General features: G+C 36.4%; 3 protein-coding genes across 9 annotated transcripts; 2 read left to right on the forward strand and 1 right to left on the reverse strand.

Annotated features, from left to right (window-relative positions):
• Positions 1-764: 764 nt before the first annotated feature.
• On the forward strand, positions 765-2,154 carry LOC129240182 (probable malonyl-CoA-acyl carrier protein transacylase, mitochondrial). Its single transcript, XM_054875787.1, has 2 exons — positions 765-1,832; positions 1,889-2,154. The coding sequence occupies exons 1-2, from the start codon at positions 822-824 to the stop codon at positions 2,054-2,056; spliced, it is 1,179 nt and encodes a 392-aa protein (XP_054731762.1). The 5' UTR covers positions 765-821; the 3' UTR covers positions 2,057-2,154.
• A 103-nt stretch (positions 2,155-2,257) lies between these two features.
• On the reverse strand, positions 2,258-8,192 carry LOC129240180 (calcium homeostasis endoplasmic reticulum protein). Its single transcript, XM_054875784.1, has 13 exons — positions 8,046-8,192; positions 7,722-7,892; positions 7,187-7,530; positions 5,922-6,084; positions 5,643-5,715; positions 5,113-5,187; positions 4,699-4,775; positions 4,420-4,618; positions 3,307-4,317; positions 3,076-3,243; positions 2,771-3,004; positions 2,537-2,708; positions 2,258-2,481 (listed from the first exon to the last, which is right to left on the reverse strand). The coding sequence occupies exons 1-13, from the start codon at positions 8,068-8,070 to the stop codon at positions 2,383-2,385; spliced, it is 2,811 nt and encodes a 936-aa protein (XP_054731759.1). The 5' UTR covers positions 8,071-8,192; the 3' UTR covers positions 2,258-2,382.
• A 1,646-nt stretch (positions 8,193-9,838) lies between these two features.
• Positions 9,839-25,301, forward strand: LOC129241404 (glycerol kinase-like). 7 transcript variants are annotated; one of them, XM_054877693.1, is made up of 3 exons: positions 9,839-10,144; positions 22,698-23,390; positions 23,450-25,301. In XM_054877693.1, the coding sequence occupies exons 2-3, from the start codon at positions 22,775-22,777 to the stop codon at positions 24,544-24,546; spliced, it is 1,713 nt and encodes a 570-aa protein (XP_054733668.1). In that variant the 5' UTR covers positions 9,839-10,144; positions 22,698-22,774; the 3' UTR covers positions 24,547-25,301. The 7 variants fall into 7 exon arrangements, with proteins under 7 accessions (XP_054733668.1, XP_054733670.1, XP_054733669.1 ...); XM_054877695.1 differs by having other exon boundaries at positions 9,839-10,140; XM_054877694.1 differs by having other exon boundaries at positions 9,839-10,136.
• Positions 25,302-25,365: the final 64 nt, after the last annotated feature.

Consider the following 25,365-nt stretch of genomic DNA (forward strand, 5'->3'; position numbering starts at 1 on the left):
AGTTACTTTATCCTTCGAAATTTTGACATGTCTGACGCCAGGCTCTTTTCCAATACAAAACAAACAAAAGGAGGAGAAATTACATGCTTGTGAAAATTCAGTGAACGGCTTGGGAATATTGTGATTTTCGAGATAAACTGAACAAATTAAATAAAACGAATTGTCAATTTTATTGTTTTGTGAAATCACAACTGTATATAAAGCCTACAAATGATTTTTTTGCGTTTTCATACGGATGGCGCCGAGCCGAGCAATGTGTATTGTGTGTGTATTATTTCCTCTGCTTGGTTGTTGTTGTTGTTGTAACAGCATAAACATTCCACATACTTATATACGGTCAATGCTGCTGGAGTGACAGTCCTTGGCCGGATATAAATCCGGGTCGTTTCGGTAACGTAGAACCGACTGTCGTGGAAACGGTTGTAGTTGGTAGTTTATATTGCTTTCGTCTACTCTTCTTCTTCACAAACAAGTAATATCCTTTCTTTCTGTTCATTTATTCATGAAGCGTGGCGACACAGTGAATTTAGAAGGCGCAACCTTGTATTCTATTATCTTTGTTCGTGCCGATATTTCATTGATTAATGAATTACGTCGTTGCAAATGCACATTTATGCGCTTAAATGCCGTAAAATGCCTCCATATGTTTTCTTTGTTAGTTTTGTATTAATGTGGGGCCTGACGTCATACTTTTCAAAATCGCGAAAATATAGTAACGGTTTCGGAAGTGCCACTTTAGGTATTCAATTCGCTTCACCTCTCAGTTATCAGTTAGCCAAACAGCTGATGAAACCGGCTGTTTAGATTGAACCAAAAAAGTCATGCTGTTAAGAAGTACCGCAGCGAAACTTGCGTTCAAAACGCCTATTAAAACTATATTTGAAGGTTTAGGAGTACGATTAAGCAGCCAAGATGCCGGCAATACGAATCCAGAGGCTCCTCCACAGACGAATGCACCAGAATCATCATCTACCTTGTCGAAAAAGCGTTCTCAAATGCATTTGGTAAACGCCTTAGAAAATGATTTGGATGAGCGCCGTACTATCAATCCTAAAGAAACCACCATTGTATTGTTTCCCGGTCAAGGTGCACAGTATGTTGGTATGGCGGCGCAATTGATGCGATTTCCCTCAGCCCGATCTATATTTGAATTAGCAAATGAAGTTTTGGGTTATGATTTGCTGAAGTTATGTATTGAGGGACCTCTCGTCAAACTTAACCGAACTGAGTATGCACAATTGGCGGTGATGGTGTCGTCTTTGGCCGCATTGGAACAACTGCGCGAAGAAAGACCACGTGCTATTGATAATTGTGTTGCGACTGCCGGCTTTAGTTTGGGCGAGATTACAGCGTTAGTGTACGCAGGTGCATTGCCATTCGATAAAGCCTTACGACTGGTACAAGTTCGTGCTAATGCAATGCAGGCGGCATGCGATGCTGTGCCCAGTGGGATGGCTTTGGTGCTGTATGGACCAGATACTTCAATTGGAACTGTGTGCGCAAAAGCGCAGCAATGGTGCTTGGAGCGTGGCGTTGAATCGCCATACTGTGGGGTCGCGAACTACATGTATCCTCACTGCAAAGTAATAGCGGGGAATTTGGATGCACTGAAATATATCGAGGTGAATGCGAAGGCTCTGAAAATTAAGCGTATGAAACGACTTCCTGTGAGTGGTGCTTTTCATACGCCCATTATGCAATCAGCAGTTGAACCCTTTACAAATGCACTAAAGAAAATCTATGTAAAGGATCCGCTTATTCGAGTATATTCAAATGTGGATGGTAAGCAGTACCGCAATGCAACGCATATATTGCGCCAACTCCCTAAACAAGTGAGTAAATATTAATGTAGACGTGTTGATAGATGATTTATACATACAATTTTCAGATTGCAAATCCAGTAAAATGGGAACAAACTATGCATTTAATGTACGAGCGCCGTGAAGGGACCGACTTTCCACGCACTTTCGAATGCGGTCCAGGCAAAGGACTCAAACAGGTACTCGAGAAAGTAAATGCCAAGGCGGCGAATTCAGCGTTTAACATCGAAGCGTAGTAATAAAAAATTAGCGGTTAATAATTATAAAATGGCAAAGATGTTTACCTATAAGCAATTATTATTAATAAAGTTTTAAATTCAATTGTAATTTAAAAATATGTTATAATTAATTCCTCACAGCCATCCCAAGGAATCAGAAAGTCGAGATTTTTAATTATAGGGCTAGTGCTTTTTTAAAAATTGAATAATAAAAGTGGTTTTACATGCTTCCCGGATTGGACTTATGCCTAAAATATCTTTATTTAATTGCTATTAAACTTTATTTATATTTTAGCCTTTTAAATAAGTTGTAAATATTTCCATAAAAATACAAAATAATTCATTTAACTCTTTTCATCACGTGCCCGCATTCGATGCACAAAAGCTGCTCCCTTGTTTTTACGAAAGTTTTCAAATGGATCATTCATATTAATTCCAACACCCTGCAAAGAGAAACTTGTGTATCAAGAAATGATATGTATGTATAAAATTTTTTACTTTAAACATGTCTTTACGATCGCGGACTTCACCTCCTGAAATAGGCTGATCGATGCCCTGCTGCTTTGAACCCAGACCAGTTCCTGAACCAGCCCAGCCCATTTTCTTTAGCATTTGATGACCTTTATTTGTTTCTTCGATAAACTCATTGGGTTTTGGAAAGTTTCCACCACTATATTTAAAAATTGAATAGTTCCATGAATGTGATAAATATAGCTATAGAAGTGTACATACAAGAAACTTGGGGGAGTTACGGAGCGTTCACGTCGTGGAGTGGCACGCTCCGACCGATTTTCGCGGTTACTACTAGAAGAATCACGCTCCCGTTCATTACGTTCTCTCGGTGGCGATCTTCTAGGTGAACGACTACGTTGACTGTAGCGATTATTACGCCGGCTGGAAGATGAACGCGCTGGAGGCGGTGAACGATATGGTGATCGTGACTTCGAACGACTGCGACTTTTTGAGCTGAAAAACAATATATTACATAAATACTATAGCGCTAAGTCAATTCTATAAGAAATATTTATATAACTTACCGGTAACATCTTTTATTGAGTTTTTTTGTTTTGGGTTTCTCCAACGTGATGGGTGAGGGTGACCGTGTTTTTTCGCGTTCACCCTTTTGTATCTCTTCCTCTTTCTGCTTTTTCGCCGCATTTTTCACCTTGTAGTATTCATAAAGCCCGAGCTTTTCCCAGCCCTCACTGTTGAAAAAATATTTACATTCACAGTTTATAAATTTCTTTCAGAGCTTTAGAGCTACTCACGTATCACGTGGCCGATCATGCGTTGGTGGCGCGTAGAACGCCGCTAAAGCGTTTGTTAGACGCTCACTTTGTGGCGCAGGTGGTGGTAGACGTATGTCTGCCGGATCCAGAGCCTTGTAGTTATAGTCGTCCAAACGTATCAATGGCACCATCAATCCAGCAGGCAAGTCGTAATAAGGCGCTGATGGCTTTTGTTCCTCCATTTCAATTTGTGGCGGCATAAGACCTAATGACGGTGAAATTTCATCATTGTCAAGCATGTGCGGCATTTGGGGTTGCGTTGAAGGCTGTGGTAGCGTCTGTGTTTCTGGATGTGCCAGAAGTTGCCCAGTCGCATCTATATTTTGATGAGAGTTTTGTAGTTGTTGATTCTGTTGCTTTAACACAAGTTGTATAGCTGCGTTAAGCGCCAGCACATCAATACTGGGAGCTCCCGCATCAAGGCTACCAGCGCCTACGTTATTATTGTTGTTGGCAGCATGCGGAATGTTGTTCATTTGCCCAAATGGTTGTTGCAAACTGGCCGTTATTTGGTTGGCAACCGCACTGGGAGCGCCACTCGCAAAGCCTGGAGGTGGCTTTGACATATCAGGTATAAAGAAGTTCCCAGCACCACCTTGCTGTGGCATATTATCAAGCGCGAAATTATTTTGTTGTGCACTAGTTGGTTGATTAAAATTTATGCCGTTATCATACTGCTTCTGTTGCTGATAGTGGTGATTCCTATTTGTATTGCCACCGCCATAACTGTTATCATCAACCCCTGGTGGCTTCATAAGTTCATCATCATCGTCTGGCATAGAAACTTTTTGCGCCATAAGCGAAGGAATCTTCGGTATAATTGGCTGTTGCAGTTGTTGTGGAGGTAACGCTGCAACCGCCGGCAAAAGCGCAGCAGCATTTGGCAATACGGATGCCAGCATCTGCTGTTCCAATTGCTGCTTCTGTTGCTCCAATTGTGTGATTTGTTGCGTTGCATGCTGAATGAAGATTTGATGTTGTTTCTGGTAGCTACAGTGATCGTCACACATGCGAGTAATAAACGAAACAAAATTTATTTCCGTATTCACAAAATGAAATGCGAGTCATTTCACAACTATGCGACTTTCGTACTTATCTAGTGTGGCCTTAGTGGCTTGTGCAAATTTCGTAACGATATCCTGGTGCAAATTCTGCAAATTAGTTTTGTATTCTTGCATTGATGAATCGGGCGACTGCAGCTTCGATATGACGCATGCATCGAAAAACTTCGCCTTTGACTCCCAAAGTGAGAGCAGCTTTGTAAGTTTAGCGCGTTGCTCCGGGCTGGCAACTGTGGGGTATACAAAATTATAAAAATGTGCCTACGAGTAGAATGTTGCTAAAGTATTTTTTTTTATTGAGTTAACTCACTTAAATCTGCACTGCAAAACATTGGTATGACCACATTTTCCAAATTGTTCTTCAAATCGTGGGAATTCTTACGCACACTGAAAAGTCAGAATAAGTGTTTTGAAGAAAACTTTCTTAAAGCTACAAAAAAGTTATCGTATAACAAAAAAAAAAAAGTTTTGAGTTTCAACCAAATTTATTGTTTCTTTATTAAGAAGAGACAATTGAGTTAAATGATAGTATTTTTGTGGAAGCTTTTGTGTTGATTATTTTTTAAATTATATTTTACTTGCAGCGTTTGATCGAATATTATACCATATTCGAATATTGCATTTATTCTGGTTTCAGTTAAATTATATAATTAAATTTGGTTTCAGTTAAAGTCAAAAAGGACTCTACGGTTATAAAAGTGGAAATAGTTTTTGCAAAACTTACCAGTGGTGGAGTATATCATTTACTAAATATATAAGATGCAATTTTTGTTGAAACGTTGAACCAGTGACCAAAGCCCTAAAAATAAATTTACAAAGATATTTTCCGTGTCTCTTGCCCACTGTAACTTGATTAATCTCTATAGAATCTAAATTTTTACGCGAAAAATCTTTCTTTAAAGTGAAAGTGTATATTTTAGATTGTAAAAATTGTTGTATGTGTTGTTAACGATATCATTACTTTTGCAGTATTTCAGCGTGTACATTTATTCGAAACATGCACACACTTAAATACTGATAATCTTGAATACAGATTAATGTTTAGTCTTTACTTATCGAATTTATATTTTTTCTTACTACAAGCGACAATTGAGGGAGCAAGATATTAAAGAAAAATTCATATTTATATGTAAGTTAATAAGGGTCAGGCAAAATGCGCTCCTATTATACTTCTTGGTCACCACGAGTGGAAGAGAAATTTGGTTATGAGTTAATAAATTAATTAAATTAAATAATTGATTAACTGACGCATACTTTTTTAAAAGATATTGTAAAACAACATTGCTTTTTGCGCTGTCGGATGAATGCTGTAATATCCAGTTTTTGCCTAAAATTGCAATACCAAAAATGTTACTTTATTTTGTTAACATTTCTGCAAGTTTTAAAAGTATTATATATAGCATAATGTAAAGAACAAATAATTTAGGCAAAAGTATTTAGTTAACTAAAGTTTATAAATAAGAAAAAATAAATATAAAATATTCGATTGCACTAAAAACTATTATAGTTAGTTAGCGATGCACTCATATTTACCTGAGGAAATGCTATCCTTCGTGCAGGACTCAATTATTGGCTGCAATATGACGTCGAATTCACGTAACGCTATGCCATGATCTTCGGCCTGCTTCTCCAAGAGCGTATTCTGAGCCGTTTCAATGGCTTCTTCAATTTGCTTAGCTTGTTGTGCCATCAGTGCCTAAAGTTTTTAGTTTTTTTGGACGTAGTGCAAAGACGAGCGATTGAGCGAATTCGAACCACAACAATTTCAAGGCGAAATAGGTTTTGTTTGTTTTTTGTTTTGAGTTTTTGTGTCATATGGAGGTTTTAAAAATATATAAGTAAAGCAAATATTTAAATATGGGCTTAAAGGCTTGATATATGTACATGAGTATATTATATACAATACGTACGATTGTATTTACGATATAACTTAATATATATACGAAGGTTCAAACAAGTAATTTATTCTTTAAAGAGGCCTTATTCATGTATTTCCGAATGGGGAACGATATATTGGGACCTCGAAATGCATTTATGCAAGCTGCGAAAATATGTTTCAAGAAACATAATTAAGTGAACCGGTAAGTTAACCCAGTAAACCAAAGAAAAAATCAGGGCAAATGCCAGAAGTACAACTGGTAAGAAACTCAACTAATCTCGCCGGTTTTAGACAGCACAAATTCGAAAACATGTGTTGTACATATGGTACATACAGAACTAAATAAACGACCCCTAAAAAGTATACACAGTTTTTCTTGAATACAACTAAAAATATTTAAGTTTAGTTATTACAATGTAACTAACAATAGCAAACATTTTTTAATTGAACTTTTAGCGGCACTGTAGTCACAATACTCCCATCACGTGGTTGTTGCTGTACCTATGTTGTGTAATACACTTTTTTTTAGTAATTTCGTTTAACTATCTCGATAGTATCAAATCAGCATTCAAGTGAGAGCATCAGGATACACCTCGCTGGCTGAAATTTCGAAATTGTTCTTGGAAGTTAAATAATTTGTTTGCAAATACATTTGTACTCACATTTCAGCTGTGTTATGTTGATTTGTTTAGTAAACACATTTAAGAATTTGTATATTTTTTATACTTTTCAATTAATCGAAGCGCGGTAAATTATTAAATAAATATAAATTAATAAATGTTCAATAAATAGCTTATAATTCCGTTAACTTTCCGTTTTTATAAATAATCCTAAAGAGTGCTATAATCTCCACCTACTACTTCATCTTTTAATTTTCATATATTGGACCAAACAAGCAAACGCATTAATAACAAATTACCGAGTGTTGTGCGGAGAGATTTGACTCGGACTGATGTATTTGCTCGCGTAAAGTGTTTTGCTGCATGTTAATCCCTTCTATTTGCCCAGTAAGGTTTAATGCGACATTTGTGTTATTTGAGGAAGTTGGTGGTGGTTGCTGCATATTCATATTGAAACTATTTCCATCATGCGAGTTTTGTGGTAATCCTTGTGTTTGTGGGATATGCATTTGAGTTGGAGGACCCTGCGTGTAATGATGTGGCATTCCCGGAGACGCTGACTGGGATTGATGATGTGGCATATGATGTACTGACGCCGGGTGGTGCGTGGAGGACTGTGGAAGTGAGCCTTGTTGTTTCAGAACTGCAACGCACAATAGTTATAATTTTTTTTTTTTAATAATTTAGGTTTAAAACTGGTAAGTGAATTATTTGAACTAAGGAATTTCATACAAATGTACTTATTTACAAATAAAGCACATTGAACAAACACATGTATTTTGTAGTTATCCAATCATGCTTTCAGCAAATTAAAAGAAATGTGTAATGGCTTACACGCTTGCTCAGCGGTCACTCGATATTGATAGTAACCAGCGAATTCGCCTCCATAGAGGAAATCAAATTTTGGATTGCCGTGCTGCTTTTGTTTGGTGATCATTTCAAACTCAGGCCCGTTTCGTGCCACAAATTCAGCCAATTTGTCGATTATGTTCCGAAGACTGGAATCTATACAAATAAAATTTTGATATAGTGATTTTTTCATATGCATATATTTTTAATTGAACCGGGTGAGGCGGCTCGAATGTGGTTATCTATGGCCACGAACTCGCAATGCAAAATGCACAAACCAAGTTTGCGGCTGAAACGAATTATTCTTACCACGCGGCGGCTGTGGAGTATCCATGACTATCAACTTTTATTGATATATTTACACTTTTAAATGTTAGATTTCACTTTTATCGCAAACTTTTTCAGATATAATGTGCACTACATTTTTTCTTTTGACGCCATGTTTAGCTAGTTTTGCACCGGTTTCGGGGTCAAAAGGAACATAGAACATAGGGTGGTTTTGAAGACACAGGGTGTATCAAATGTAATTTTCAGAAATTTTTTGACTTGATATTACATGTGTTCTCGTACGCGATAATTTGTCTAAAAATTATTGAAGTTCGCATCATTACGTCTTTTCTTACACAATTTCGGTTGTTTATTGTCAAAATATGATATATAAATTTTTACTTATCAGAATTAACTGTTCATGAACCCATGCCCATACAATAAACAGTTTTGGAAAACCATAAACATATGGAAAGTTTGCATCTGTACGTAGATAATTTGCAAATTTAATTTTTTACATATTTTGCCATTAAAACCTGCTGGTTCTTACTAATTTTGCGTTCCTGAACTTTTTGCGATATTTGCCTTCTCAGATTCAATGCTGCCAAATTCTCAAAAATTTCTTTACTGTTTTTTACTGGAAAAGTACGAGTAGCAGACCTAATGATGTGAATATTGTAGTATTTTATATATTGCGTCCGTATTAGACTATTCACCTAGGTGCAAAATAATCATAATGAAATTCCAAGTGCCGGCTGCCAGGTACGTTTCATTTGTCTACAAACTTTAAAAAAAATTGGATTTTACAATATGTTGACTGCCTCCTTTGTGAAGTTCAGGTTATTTGGTAATTATGAGTAAATATTTTATGCTCTTAACCTACCACAACGTCTTTGCCATTTACTATTCCCATGAACAAATTTGTGAAAACCAAAATCTTTATAATTGGGCGTGTCAACATTCAATAAAATTTTTTTTATTGTAGCAATGTACATATATATAATTGGTGCGCAAAAATGATAGAATACAAAATTTTGAAGATTGCAGCTGAAGCCGGAGAGTAATATTGCTGTACCGCGATCATGGTACCGCTACTTTTCTTTCAGCTAATTTAACAGAATCACTGTGTGTTTGATGTCGTATTTGTGGAATTTTTTTATATATATGTTTGTTTAATCTCTTCTTCTTCTTGCATTATTGTTCGCATTTTCATATTTGTCTCGCTCAACTGTACTAGTGTGACGTCGCATCTCTCGACATCGCATGATCTTTGGCTGTAAGCATAACTTAAAATTTACTATGAGCGCAAATTGAAAAATAGCAACGATTATACAAAGTTAGGTTGGGTTATTGTGAACAATGCAAGAAAGCAGTAATTTACTATTTAAATTATTTTTATTAAAGATCATTAATATTGACATTAATAAGTATATTATAACAATTGCCGATTGATTTAAATGCGCTAAACTTCGCATTAAATGGTTTTGGTATTCGGCGGAACTCGATCCACTTTGGCAACAATTCAACATTCGTTGAAAAAGCAAAGGAACTACAGTTGGAATCTCTACTTTTATTGTCATTGCCAACATTACCCAACTCATTTCATAGGTTTTCATAGCCAAAGGCATAGAAATCGCAAAATATGAAGCAAAATGCTCAATGAAAGTTCATATGAATAAACTTTCCATACACTGAAACGGAGATCGTTTAACAATAACGACGACTATTTTATTACATTGTTATTGGTCCTTAACGTGTTAACATATAAACAATACAGCAACTCAAAAACAGAGATGCATGTAGCATGCAGTAAATAAACGTGTTCAGAATTGCAAATAGCAAAAGGTGGGCTCGGCTCATTTCTTTTAATAACAATCGCTGTGCGTTTGTCTTTGTTTATATTATGAGAAACAAATGTGATGTTTGAAGTGAAGGAAATATAAAATGAAAATAAATGTAAATACGTAGATATGTACATAAAAACTAATCGCACGCTATTCATTTAAATCAACCGAGTATAGTGTTCTGTAAAATACCGACGACTACAATAATTGCATAAAATGTTTTGTCACTCTCTAATACAACAACTTTATACAACATAACCATCCGGATAATGAGCAAATGGTTGCTAATGTATGTATGTACGTATTGCACACTATATTTATGTATATATGTACGTAAATGTGTATATAAAAGTTTACAACCAAATCGACCTTTGGCCAATCAGATTTAGGCACAGATGGGCTCGTCTTCATTGTTGGTAAATAGTAGTTCAAATGATGTTATATCGACCGATGGGTTTGTGATAACGTCACAAAACAAATATATGTATGTATGTACAATAAATCTATCTATCTAATATGGATTATAAATGAGTTGATGTAGGAAATAAAAATAATGTAGTAGAAGAGAACATTGATTGTTGTTGTTGTTGATTATTCTCAATGTTCTCTGGCTGTAGAAGAAAAAATATCAAAAAAAAAAAAAAATACAATAACGTATGAGGTTATAATCAAGGTGTGTTAAATAAGGCGATATATCAAGGATTAAAATTACGATATTTGGCGATCCGAAACAAAATTGTGAGAGTAACTTCAGCTGCGACGCCATAAGGGATTCGTAGCAGAATTAGGACCGCTCATGAAACATGTATTTTTACGTTGTCGAAACCAAACAGTCGGTGTTCACAAGGGTGATATATTAGAAGGTTTGACCAACCGAGACTCTCTGAATTTTCTCCGCCATGGTTGCTCAGCCCATAAATAACGTTCAGACGGCAACGAACTAACATGAATAGTTCCTGTGTTGATTTTTTCTTACTATATATCACCAACATACCTATTCTCAGTTTTGTCGTAAACAAACCGCTGTTACATTCCCTGTTGCGTCGTAAATCAGTGGATTCCTTCAAACTCGCTGAGAAACGGTTAACGGCCTGCTGTTGGTCACATCCTCTAAATTCTCTCTACCGTGACGGTGTACGGTATACAAAGGTGGCGCCCATCTCGTACTACTATTTTGTTGTGCGTGTGACGTCATTCTTGTGCAATTTATTCGTGTGTTACTTGTGTAAGTTCTACTTCGTCTTGCATTCTGATTCGTATTTTCACATTTCTTTCATGCTACTTCTCGTACCTGTTCAATGTGCATTGACATAAATACATTTATTTTTATAAATTTGTGCTATAAACGCTTATTGTTGTTCAAATATAAATGCACAAGTTATTCAACTTTTGAAAACCATTCCTAATATGTATATGAATATGGTTTGAAATGTAAATGAAAGATGGAAAAAATGTGTATTTATTGTCCAATAATCTCTATACATATAGTAGACGGTTCACGTGTCCAATGAATCATTGACCTTGTTCACTGGCTCGATGAATAATTTTTGGCGACGAAATTTCTTGAATAAATTGTAACAAAACGCATGTGCAATATACAGAGTGGTCCACATAGCACATTGCTTTTTTTATCATTCTTTCATATAATTTTTACAGTGATAACACTTTCCCGCGGCAAATTTTGACAGAAAGTATGATATCTCCGCGGGACGAAATGAATCGCTTACGCTTGAATATTGCAAATTAATTTTTAAAGTCAATGTTATGTAGCACAAAGTAAGACAATTTTTTTGACGAGTCCCATTTTCATCTCGGCGGCAATGTTAACAAGCAAAACTGCCGCATCTGGAGTTCGGAAACCCAGCGGGTGCTCGTCGAGAAGCTAATGCATCCTAAGAGAGTGGCAGTTTGGTGCGGATTTTGGTAATTTAGGTCAATGGTGAGTGGTAACTTTTTTGTGGCCGGAATTTCAAAACATGGGCTTGGATGATCTTTAGTTTCCGCAGGATGACGCACCATACCATACATCGCATTCCACAATCTATTTTTTGCGCGCCAAGTTCGGTATACGCGTCTCGGCTATGCTAATTGGCAACCTCGGATCTGACGCTGTTAGACTATTTTCTATGGCGTGTCGTTAAATACCGACGCTATGTGAACGATCGATTAACGATTCAGGCTCTTAAGGCGAATATCAAGCAAGCCATTTATGAGATATAGCCTAAAACCGTCGCCTAGACCTGAGAAAACTGGGTTAGCAGGAAGCGAAGCCAGGCGGCGAATCCAGCTGAGGCAGCCACATGAATAAAATCGTATTTTATAAATAATAGAAAAGTTTGATCTCTTAATAAACCAATAATATACAGCAAAAAAAAAATTATTTTTGTTAATTTTTTTGCATTTTTAAAAGTAACCCTCTATATGGACCACCCTGTAAATGCTTTTGTATATGTATGTACTACTGCTACGAATGAGAAAATATGTATGCGCATTAGGGTGTCCCTTATTTTGAAAAGGCTTCGGATACTCGGTCTTCCCCCTATAAATATGAAAATAGCCTAAAACATACATATACATACATACATACATGCGTACATATATATGCGCATACAATACAAAGCTTTATGCCAATTAAAAAAGATTCAGCGATTGAAATCCTGAAAAATTGCGATTTTCTAACTTTTTAATTTATTTGTTCTAATTCTTCACTTTTCTAAAATAACTGAAATCAAGGAAATTAACCAACTAATCACGAAGTTACAGAGCCAAATAGATACAAGCAAATACAATATGATTAATGAATTACATCGTTGCAAATGCACATTCATCCGCAAGCGACTTCTTGAAAGTTCGATTATGACGGGACTACTTCTGTTAAAATTTAAATTTTGTGTTGCCAAAAATAACTTTATTAGCGATTGATTTCAAGTCACAAATGTTAAAAAAATTACACGATCAGAGTCCCTGTGGCTAAATCCTAGGCCTGATTTAGCCATAGGGACTCTGAAAGAAAATTTTAAAAATTAAATAAAAAAATATTTATTTGTTTTTTTTCTTTGTTTAAAGCATAGGGTCTTATGTTTTGGACAAATTTACGGAAAACGTCATTTTCCCATAGAAATTCAATGGTAATTTTTAAAGCATCAAGCGTAAATATTAAATAAATAAAAAATATATGTATATTTTTTTAGCAATGGAATAAATTTGGCGAGCCCCAAGAAAAAAACAAATATTTTTTTTGGGTCACCCTAATGTATGTATGTATATACCACGAAAATTGAATTTTTTATTTGGCTTTTGTGAGATAAGTGTAAGCTTTAACTGCTTTGAATGTTTCAAAAAAATTCCATCTGCAACGCATTCATTGATCTGCCTTTTGCGAGGCGAATTAGTATTTAAGATTTTTTATAACCGCGCGCATTTGTGCCGTCCGTCTGTTCGCCCGTACGTACGGCAAGCTCGAGCAAAAATTCACACTCGTATATTTTAATTAAATTTGCTACACTTGGCTTACTCTTTGTCCCAGGTAGGTGCTAATGAAATTTGGCGAAATCTGTAAATAACACGTCCACCTACCACATAACGGTCAATTTTCAAAAACGCGCAACCAAAAAAATGCTATCTCACCAGCAAAATTACTCAAATTTGGTATAAATCAAAAACAAAAACAAAGAAAAACAAAAAAAGTAAATGTGGTGCAAGTAAATTTTTGAAAAATGGACGGTTTCATGCTAAATTTCGGGTAAATCTGAGTTAATAAAACTTGATATGCGTCTTGCTTCCCACCTTTCTTAGGTCCGTCCGTCTGATGGTAAAAGCTATAACTCTTATTGTCTATGAGTTTGTTTGATTTCAAAAATTAACAGCCAGCCAAAATTAAATACTACTAAAATGTGAGCCGGGTATAAAAAATTCCACACCTTATGCAATTAAAAAATATATCCTTTATTCATTTAATCAGTACCACTGTTCGGTTGCATGCGAGTGCCGTTTCGGGCTTCTTTGAACGCGGCTGTAGGTTTCGGCTCCTCTCAGAGCTTTTCCTATCTGCGGATTGCTTTTTTTCTGTCGCGTGCTTGTTTAATTGGTTACCGATCGATCGAATGATCTGTTGCTTCGTTGTTGGGTTAGTTGGTCGAGCAGCTTCCCTCTTGTTATTGACATTGTCATTGCCACCATTGCCGTCATTGCCACCATTGCCCTCACCAATACTAATCGGCATCGATTTTTTCCTTATCTGCATGACAGCCAATTTTCATAATATACGATTAGAAGTTGCAGTGCTCTTGTTATCGTAATATACATATTAATGTAAAAAAGGTCTTCGTTTGTTGCTACCAGTGCGTTCGGCGATCATTTAGTTAATCGCCAATGCTTCATCCATGTTTGCCGCTTTAATGCGTCCCTCAGTTTGTGTTGCTTTTAGCTGGTAGACAAACGTGTTGTGCGGTGTTATAAATCTAAACCTCCACAAATAACGAATATAAATTAGGCGATTTTTATTAATTTTATTATCTTTGTGCATTGAAAAACAACAGCCGATCGTAAATTTGCTTACGTTCAACCGCAATTCTCATCAACTTCAGATGCTCACGAACTTCATGTAATTACACAGAGTTTGTACTTTACCCTCTGAAGTAAACACATCCGATCTGGTTTGTTAGATTAAGTATGTACATATAAAAGTCGCATATGCAAGTGTCGTTTTAAACTTTTTTACCAACCGTGAGTTTTGAACTTCAATTCTATTTGAAATGTACGCAACGTAGACGGTAGTTAGGATGATGAAGTGAAAAGTTTATTAAAAATGTAATAATTTTGCTGCAATCGTCTGTGAAATTTCGGCATAACTTATTATCTGACTAAAGCAATTTGGCCGATAGATCGTTATAGAATTTAAAAATTGTGTTCGCCATTTATTTATATATACACTAAGGCTTTAAATGGAATTTAATGCTTAATAGATGGAAAGTGCTAAGTCGACTTAAGTGGTGTTTTTTTTAATTTCACAGATATCTTTTGATAATTGTGATTGTGAAGGTGAAGTGTACGCATTACATTTTTATGTAAGGTTGTGGGTATAACAAATATCATTGCATAATCGAAGAAATTAATGGAGAGCGAAATAACAAACAAAATAAATGGATAAATGATTGAGTTGGACTTGCGTCTTATCGGGAGGCTTTTAATAATTTTTTTGGAAGATAAGGCAACAGTGATAGCAACTTAGACGTATAAATCCTTACTTTAATTTAATAAAATTTAGTAAAGTAGCTAATCTTATGAAAATGTATAGGGTGGTTTTTAGAGAAAAGAAGAAGGAAAAGGGGGTTTTTTGAATAGAACAAAAATCAATTAAATAGGTAATATTTTGGCTTAATTATATCTATATATCTATATACGAGGTGTATCGCGAATTTTGTGTTTTTTCAAAAATTATTTATTTATTTATTCATTAATATCTATTTTGTCCCCTTCAAAGTAGTCCCCATGAAATATTATGCACTTGTGCCAACGTTTTTTCCAATTTTCGAAGCACTTCAAAAAATCATTTTTTTATCTTGTTCAGCTCCTCCTTCGATGCCGTCTTTATCTTGTCGATCGTAGCGTAGCATCGTCCTTTCATAGGCTTCGGGAACAAGAAAAAGTCACAGGGGGTCAGATCTGGGAAATACGGTGGCTGTGGCATGATTAGTGTGTTGTAGGGATGATCGATGTTAGAATAACATCGATGTTGACATCGATGTCATAATGTCTAATGTCATGTTGGCTAACATCGATGATTTTTGCATTAATAATCACATAAATAAAATTAAAAAAAAAAAAAAATAAATTAAATTTTAAAGTAAACAGAAAAAAATAAAATATAGTTTAAACAAACTGAAAATGTATATATAAAATACAAATAAGATCAAAAAGATACACAACTAAAAATAACATAAATACAGTAAAATCGTTCGAAATTTATTAAGAAACAGAAGATCAAATTATTACAAATTCCTATATTTTTTATCCACTGACTGAAGGAAAAGTAATTTTGATAGAGAAGAACCTTTCAATCTATTTCTTTGCTGGTAAAGAGGAGAGCCAGCTATTGAAAACAGTCTTTCGGATGGCGTTGATGTAGCGATAGTACTCAAATATTTCACTGCTTTTTTTTAAATTTCGGATAAGTGGAACCGATGGCATTATTCCAAACTTGGATAGGATCTTGTTTGAGATCAGACACTGGATGAGATCAAATGAGTAAATTATGACAGCCAACGCACGCACAACATAAATATTTATCAACAAACAACAAACGAAAACGAAACGAACAGAAAAGAGGCTCTCTCTCTGTTTTCTGTTCTCTCTCAGAGAGCGTGAGCGCGAGCGAGACGACGAAGAACGCCAACGAAGGAAGGGAACAACCCGTGCGCAGTGCGCACTCGCTCTACTCGCTTGATACTGTGGATGTAAGTTAACATCGATACTCGATGATCGATTCCGTTAACATCGATGTTACGATATTTTTCGTATAGCAACATCGATGTTTTTGCTTTCAACATCGATGATCATCGAACATGGATGTTTATCGAGCATCCCTAGTGTGTTGTTTTTGGCCAAAAAGTCGTGCACAAGCAACGATGTGTGAGCAGGGGCGTTATCGTGATGTTAGAGCCAATTTTTGTTCTTCCACAAGCCCGGGCGTTACTGGCGGATTGCTTTGCGCAAATTGCGCATAACTTGCCCATAATAATCCGTATTGACCGTTTTACCCTGTGGCAAGAACTCATGATACACAACTCTCCTGCAATCGAAGAAAACGCTATGCAAAACTTTTACATCCGACCGAATTGGCGCGTTTTTCGTTTTGTCTTGGTTAGTACGGCAGCTTCCATTGAGATAATTGAGTTTTGGTTTCCACGTCAAAACCATAAACCCACGATTCGTCACCAGTTATGATCTCTGAAGCAAATTTGGGTCGTCGCGGGCAGAGTACAACATCTCATTAGCAATGTTCATGCGATGCTGCTTTTGGTAGAAATTGAGTAGTTTTGGTACGAATTTTGCGGCGACCCATCTCATGCCCAAATCATTCAAAAAAATCGAATGGCACGAGCCAATCCATATGTTTAGGTCCTCAGCAACTTCTCTAACGGTGATTCGACGATTGGCCAATACCATTTTCTTCACTTCATCAATTTTTTCGTCTGTTGTTAAAGTACTCGGGCGTCTGGCACGCTTTTCGTCGTTCACATCTTCTCGACCTTCTGAGAACATTTTGTACCACCGATAAAAGTTGCTTTGGTAGTAGTAGTAGTAACTTCTCCGTATGACACAGTCAACATTCGGAATGTATTCGCGCACTTAATTTCGTTCCATCCATCTTTTTGAATAGGTAAAAATCGAAGACGAGCCGAAACACGTGCAAGCAAAGCAGCTGTCAACAATTAACTGAACATTCAAAATGACCGAACTCGTCGGCATGAGTGAGAGACATGAGTACCACCATATCGCCACAAAAGAATCGATATTCGAATATACGTAACCTGCGAAAATTCAAAATTCGCGATACATTTTGAACACACCTCGTATAGGGACAAATTGAGGGACCTACCGTTTTTAAGCTGACTCTAAACAGTAAATATTTTTTATGAGAAGCTTTTTCATGGCATAAATACTCGTACACTCGGAGGTTTGCCATTGTCTGTCGACGGCTATTGGAAAAAACTTCACCAAACTTCATTTTGGTGTTTCACCGAGATTTGAACCTACGTTCACTCTGAATTCTGAATGGTAGAAACGCACCACCCATTCGGTTACGGCGGCCTCCTACAGCTGGCTTAATTAGCTTCAGTTATAAATAACGTTTGGTAAATATGTCTAATTTGAGTTTGTCTTATGAAAAGCATCCGGTCGGTACAAATGTGTGTATAATCTTTTCCAACATATCTAGGCTTACCTTCAAGCATTCTCTCGTAGTTAGTTTACTAGTATTGGCCACTTATTTGAGGCAGCCTCACAACAAGTAGTCTAAAGTAGTTGAATCACATAAGCTATGCGGTCAGTTGGCCACCGTTTTGTTGGAACCGATTAGTATTGAAACGATTGGCGTGAGAAAGCAATAAGTTTCATAATTGGCTTGTCACACCCAACCTTGTGGTGCATTGGTAGTTGTTGACTACACGACGGCACTCTTGCTTAATGGCAGAGCCGCTCTGCCGTAAACTAAGTGAAGCGCCGTGCGAAAGTTTATTACTGAACACTTCTTTTGGAAACTCATACGTTTCCATGATTTGTAGGTATATGTTGTTCGGGGGTGAGTGTTTGTATGTAATTGTCTATAGTATACTGAGCAGAAATATCCAAACCTTGTGTGTTGATAGATATTACCCTCCTTTTTTATAAAGTGCCCATCCTCGATAAATGGTATGTTTGCGTCAGAAGAAGTTCCTTCGGTTTGGGCTCCTTTTATCTATTAGCCTCATATTTTCCGCCAAGGAGTAATTTTGAGATTTATAAAGGTCGTACGTGTTCCAAGGTCGCGCGCAAATACATTTGCGCCTACAGCAAAAATATAAAAAAAAAACGCACATCGACAGTTGCCCATAACCCGTAAACTCATTTGGCATCACTGTTCAACAAATATCAAATCCATATTTGTTGAATTAAATTATTTAATATTTACGGCCAATAAAGGGCACAAAAGACCATGCGGTCGAAGTGCAAACCTCATACAGAATCTGTCTACGGTCGATAAAGCAGATTGCAAAAAGGCGATAAAACTAAATAACAAAACTTGGATGCATGGATTTCATCCGCAACTATTTAATAAGCGCATATAAAACTGTGCGCTTCTTATATACTTATATAATTGGCATTTACACCCTTTGAGTGTTTGGCCGAGGTCTGCCTCCTAGTCGTGGTGTGCCGCTTGATGTTTTTACACAAATGGAGATACCTACAGTTTTACGCAGTCTCCGAACGTCTGATGATTTTTTTGTGAGGAGCTTTTTCATGTCAAAAATATGCTCGGAGGTTCGCCGAGGAACGTCTGCTATCAGAAAAAAAACTTTTTTTGTCAATTGATGTTTCGTGCATGGCGTTTCGAGCCTTTCACGTTGCCCCAAAGAAAAAAGTCACAAGGTGTTAAACCACAAGATCTCGGTGCCTAATTGTGATCATCTCTTCGAAACTTTTACCGTAAAATATCAATGGTTTCGTTGCTTGTAGCTTGTAGCGCCGTCTTGTTGAAAATAAACGTTGTCCAGATCAACACCGACCAATTCCGACCATAAAAAATCGTTCATCATGTCTCGATAGCGCAGTCCATTCAACCATAACACCTGTTATTGGAAAACCCTTTATTAAGAAAATTTGTTTTATTTATATAGATTTTGTGTAGTATCTTTCTTTTATAACATGAAAGTTCAAAAATTTTTCACGTTTTTATAAAAATTATATTACGCAGTTAAAATGAAAACATTTTTTTCTAAATAGTTCGGTGCAAAAGATGTTTCTTAGATTCGCTCTAAGACCTTTGAATTTCTCTGCTTCTATACCTTTTTGTGACTTGTTCTTGGTCAAAATTTCATACAATGACGACACGGGCTACGGTGCGTTATTATGGTGCAAAGTCCACGAGTTATTTTAATACAAATATTTTCATGCTTGGCGAATTGCTTTACGTAAACGTCTCATAATGGCCAAATAATATTCGTGATTAATTGTCTGACCTTCTGGTAAAAATTCATGGTGTACCATTGTAATCCATAAAGACCGTGAATATCGCTTTAATTTTTGACTGCAAATGACGTCTTTTTTTGGATTTTTTCTAAGATTTCCGCACCATTGAATCCATTTTTAACGCAAAATTAAATACAAATTTGTTGCTGCGAATTCATCCATTCTGCAGTCCATTTTCAAAGACGGCGTAACTTTTACAAATGTTAAGCATTGGCGATAAAATTTTGATATGAATGTTACTCACAGATGTGGCAATCTAATAAAAAGGGCAGAACTCAAATTAGTTTAGTTAGTTAGAGCGCCATCTTTTGGTTGTTCTGGGAACTTTTTGATCAAGGTGGTAATTAAAGCAAAGTTACTCACATTTGAAACAAAGGGTAAACCCCAAAAAAATAAATACAATGAAAGTAAAATTTTGGAAAAAATAGGCGGTGCCACGCTTACTTTGGGTAAATTCGCCCAAACTTGGTACTGGTGTTGCTCGCCATCTCATTTAGATCCGATCAATAATATTTACTTATATATTGAAAACGGATAAGAACCAAACGAAAATCGGACAGTACTGGCACATTGCAGAATAAATATAACATTGTTACGAAAAAAGGAAACGCTATTACAAAAATTAAAATTTCATAATTTCTTAGGTGGTGGCACTAGACCAACAACAAAGTTTTGTAGGTTTGATTGTCAAAACAAAATATTGGCAAAGTGGAAAACAATGAGAGAAAAAAATAAATCAGCTGATTTACCGATACCATAGATTCGCCCTGGTTTCTCCAAACTTTTCCTTTTTTTCAAATTTAACATATTTTTAATATTTAATACAAGTATTCTAAAAATTTCTAAATCTTACAAAATACAAAAAATCTCAATATGTAAAAATTATTAAAAATATGATCTTTATTTGACTTACTTTCCCTTGTTTTTTGAATTTGGAGTTAAGTTTGTACTTTCGAGTTAATTTTTTAAATTCTTGAATTGGGTAGAGCGGTGGCTGCTAACGGTTTTTGTAACATTTTTGTGCATATTATTTTCTGTTTGGTTTTTGTTCTACATTTTGTTTTGTGGCTAGAAAAAAATTAAACAGAACAGGCCAAGTGACTAAATTACAAACCTTGCCAATCGCTGTCACAACGAAAACAAAAAGTTTGCGGACAATGTTCACCTACCTACAACATTTATTTACTTCTCAGTATGCATGCACTTATACATACGTATGTATGCACGTATATATGTATGCACGTATGTTATCATTTAAAAATGTGCTATGTAACCCAACGAGTTGCATATTTAATTTGTTTTTGTTCGATTGGAAACACGCCGAAGCTCAACATATGAAAGTACATAACATGCAGATGTTAAAAGCACCAAATATGCCGTGTAGTCGAAATTAGTACAGTTAAGAAAATGACTAGTTTTGTAATAACCATTTCGTAAATACTTTCGATTCGACACGAAATATCAAAATATGCTCAACTAATGCATTTGCACGGTTTTGTGCTCTTGGACCTGGTGCGCGTTTGAGGAGTTTGGCAATTAGATATGCTGGGGCTTAAGTGCGGGCTGGTACCGATGTAAAAATGGGCTAGTTTAGTGCTAGTCCGGTAATAGTTCGATTTACAGTGGGGCATACAATTATGTATATACCATAGACATTGCTTCTCTGCTAGTGTGACGTCTATACGCAAGTTTCCGCTTTTAGCAATAGGGGCTTGTCCGAGTTCTGTTTGTGTTCATAGCACAAAAATACATCAGAAACCAATCTCATATCAAAGCAGCAAAAAAATAAAAAAGAAGACAAATAGCGCTTGCAGTTAAATACCAAAGCAAGTTTGTTTAGCTGCGTTCAAAACACCCACTGCTAGTGCAAAAAATATATTAAAACGCTCATTGTATGTACATATATATATTTACACGTAATAAATTACATATAGTTAAACGTAAAGGGTTTTACAAAAGGCTTGCCTAGATATTGTGTTTTGATGATTCTTTCAGGTTTCATTTTTTTTTCAAAATGCGGCTCTTAACAACTATGTATATGTGAAAAATAACACCATTTAATTAACAGCTATAGGTCAAATCCGCCAAACAGTCGATTCATGACTGCCTAATTGTTGAGTGCGTCGAGATATCGATTTTGAAGGTTCTTCAGCAACAGTTTGCGCTACAGCAGCAATATTCTCAATAGAATGTGCAATTTTTGGTCTGCCAGTTCTTTCTCTATCCTCGACAGAACCTGTTTCTTGAACTTTTTTCACCAAACTTTGAATTGTTGACTTATTCGGACAATTATTTCCACTAAAAAAATCACGAATTTTACGATATTTTATTCTTAAAGATCGACGATTTTCATAAAAAGTTTCAATAATTTCAACGCATTGCTTTATCGTGTAAAATTGTACATCTGTCCACTTGACAATAGCCAAAGATGACATAAAATAATTTCATTTAGGAATTATTCGCTACTGTCATCTAGGCGTCTCTTTTGCAAGACCTTACACTCATACATATACATACATATATCGTTTTCAAACGATGTTGTGCCAAAATAGCTAACATAAATTAACTAGCCAATATAAATTTACTACCTATATACCATATATTGGGTGCAGTTAGAAGTTCTGAATGTTTACCGCTAGATGTCTTTAGTGCGTCATATCGCCGTTTTAAAGATAATGAAATGTTTCAAGCAATTTTGAATTTGGTAATGCCTGTTCTGTGGTACAACGTTCAAAATAAAGTATCACCACAACAAAGATGAAAAGTCAGAGAATGGCAAACAAACAAATTTGTGCTGTTTATGGACGCAGAGTGCAACAGTAAAGTCTTAATTCTGAACGATTCCGCTCAGGCAAACCATTCGTTGAAAATCTTGATAAAATCTTGTAAACCAAGTAGACTGTTGGGAACCATTTTCATGAGAATAATTATAATTTTGTTAATTTTATGGTCGAAATACGTTGAGAACATTTAACTGCCCCTAATATAAGCGATTTAATAAACCCTTTTGCCGCTCAGGTTATCCGGTTTCGACTGTGTTTACAAAAGAAATGCATGCAATTATTAATTTCTATTTACAGTTTATACCTATAACCCATAATTTATTATCCATTAATTTTAGTTGGCTTAGAGTGACGCAAAATTAGTTTGTTACGTGACGAGGCAGCTAACTGGTTAGTCACTGGAAGCACCGCAATCATGACGGAAGGCAAACGCCTGTTGAATGGGGCCAAGTGCCGTATAATTACTTCACAAAATCCATCTACGACAAGCAAGAGTCTCGTGGGAGTCATCGATGAAGGCACCAGCAGCGTTCAATTCTCATTATACTCGGTGCCTTTCTTCAAAGAAGTGGCAAACTATCAAATTGAATTGACGATGATCACACCGCAGGATGGCTGGTTTGAACAAAACCCGTTGGAACTGATGGATGCCATTTATGAATGCTGCGAAAAAGCTTGCGCTCAGCTACCCGCACTGGGCTACAGCATTGCTGATATTAGCTGCATTGGAATTACAAATCAGCGAGAAACGACTATAGTTTGGGATTCACGTACTGGCCAACCGCTGTATAATGCGCTTGTTTGGAAGGATATACGAAGTGAACAATGTGTTGATCGAGTACTGTCCAAATTAGATAATCATGACAAAAATTATTTTAAGCATATTTCTGGCTTGCCTGTTTCACCATATTTTTCGGCGTTGAAATTGCGTTGGTTGTTTGATAATGTAGCCGAGGTGAGGAAGGTGCATCGTGAAGGTTATTGCAAAGCTGGTACAGTTGACTCGTGGATTGTGTGGAATCTTACCAAAGGTAACTAATTTTTATTAAATATTTTGTTTTTGTACTAAATCGTTGCATCCTTAATACAGGCGCCTTGCACATTACCGATGTCACAAATGCCTCACGCACTCTACTTATGGACATTGATACGCTGCATTGGCATCCACAGCTGTTGCGCACTTTCAAAATAGATAAAAAAATTCTGCCTGAAATTCGCAGTAGTTCAGAAATCTATGGCCCCATCACTAGCGATCGGTGTGTGCTCACTGGTGTACCGATTAGTGGTATTCTTGGCAATCAACACGCTTCATTGCTGGGACAGATGTGCATCAAGCCAGGTCAAGCGAAGAATACCTACCGTTCCGGCTGTTTTCTTTTATGCAATATTGGCGATCGTCCAGTTATTTCGGCGCACGGCCTAATTACCACGGTAGCCTATAAGCTGGGACCAAATAAACCGGCCACATATGCACTGGAGGGATCAGTAGCTGTAGGCGGTCATGCTTTACGTTGGTTGGAGAATCGTTTTCGTCTGTTAAAAGATTACGCAAAAGCGGAACAATGTGCGGAGGAGGTGTCCACAACGGGGGATGTGTATTTTGTGCCTGCTTTTACCGGTCTCTATGCGCCATATTGGCGAAAGGATGCACGTGGTTTAATAATTGGGCTGACGCAATACTCCACAAAGCATCACATAGTGCGTGCTGCCCTTGAGGCGATCTGCTTTCAAACGCGCGACATACTGGAGTGTATGCATCAGGAGAGCGGTTTTCAGCTAAATAAATTGCATGCTGATGGCTCGATCAGCATGAATAACTTACTAATGCAATTACAGGCCGATACGGCAGGTCTGACTGTTTTTCGATCTCAATTGACTGACACTACAGCATTTGGTGCTGCATTGTGCGCCGCGCAAGCGGAAGGCATTGACTTATTCTACTTTCATCCCGATGAATTGCCTTACGATGTTTTAGACTACGATACTTTCTTACCAACGAGCACTGAAGATGAACGCTATCATCGTTATGGTAAGTGGAAGCGCGCAGTGGAGCGCAGTATGGGCTGGGTAATTAAGAAACCTGTTCGCCAAATAACCGATGAAACATACAAGCTATTATCCTCGGTACCGGCGGCATTGTTCGTCATGAGTACTTTTGCCATGATTATTCACTCGGCGAGGAGGTAGCTTAAATGTAAAAATTGTACATATTCACATACATACTCGTATGTTTAAAAGAGTAAATGTGTTTATATGTATGATCAAATATGCATGTACTTATGAAGCTAAAAGCCTTACTTTATTTGTTAACTACATAGTTTTATGGAGCAGGAGTTTTGCTTTGCTGAATTTTGCAACAATACTTACCTAAGTACATGTACTTATATATGTATCTAGCTTTTAAGTATGCAGTTTACTATTATACGAGAACCCACACACTTGTGCACAAGGGTATTATAATTTTGTATGTAACAGCATACAGGAATGAAGATAGAGATAGACATATACACACAATAATTGTATATATAATATCAAAATGTTCAGAACGATAAGAGGGATCGTGCGTTAACTGATACACATATTACTCAATCTACTATCCAGGGTAGTTTGGTATTAAAAATGGACAAAAACGGGCAATAGCCACGCTCTCTTGTCGAATAATGGGACAAATGACGAACTTAACCCTTTCGCGATATTGTTGCCATATGGCAACAGTAAACTTTAAAAGGCCGTCAACACTCTCTTGTAAAAAATATCAACTTTTTTGTTACATATTTTCAAAAATTGAAGTTTAATGGTTAAACAGAAATAAAATAAATAATAACCGCTCATTATATATCGGTAATACAACATTTTTAAAGAAAGCCTTCTGGCATATAACACTTCACTCTGAAATTTGTATTTTGCATTTTTAGATTTTTGAGGCATTTTGGGCAAATGTTTTCAACAATTTTTGAATAAAGTATATAGAAAAATAAATAAAAAAATAAATATTTTTTCGCTTGC

Source organism: Anastrepha obliqua, chromosome 3 (genome assembly GCF_027943255.1).
Source record: "Anastrepha obliqua isolate idAnaObli1 chromosome 3, idAnaObli1_1.0, whole genome shotgun sequence".
Classification (NCBI taxonomy): domain Eukaryota; kingdom Metazoa; phylum Arthropoda; class Insecta; order Diptera; family Tephritidae; genus Anastrepha; species Anastrepha obliqua.

Excerpts from the sequence above, each read along its gene's own strand:
- LOC129241404 (XM_054877693.1), top strand. The coding sequence starts at position 22,775 with ATGACGGAAGGCAAACGCCTGTTGAATGGGGCCAAGTGCCGTATAATT. Across the intron at positions 23,391-23,449 it reads TGTGTGGAATCTTACCAAAG|GCGCCTTGCACATTACCGAT; the intron begins GTAACTAATTTT and ends TCCTTAATACAG.
- LOC129240182 (XM_054875787.1), top strand. The coding sequence starts at position 822 with ATGCTGTTAAGAAGTACCGCAGCGAAACTTGCGTTCAAAACGCCTATT. Across the intron at positions 1,833-1,888 it reads TGCGCCAACTCCCTAAACAA|ATTGCAAATCCAGTAAAATG; the intron begins GTGAGTAAATAT and ends TACAATTTTCAG.
- LOC129240180 (XM_054875784.1), bottom strand. The coding sequence starts at position 8,070 with ATGGATACTCCACAGCCGCCGCGTG. Across the intron at positions 6,085-7,186 it reads ATCTCTCCGCACAACACTCG|GCACTGATGGCACAACAAGC; the intron begins GTAATTTGTTAT and ends TAAAAACTTTAG. Across the intron at positions 4,318-4,419 it reads ACTAAGGCCACACTAGATAA|CTACCAGAAACAACATCAAA; the intron begins GTACGAAAGTCG and ends CGATCACTGTAG.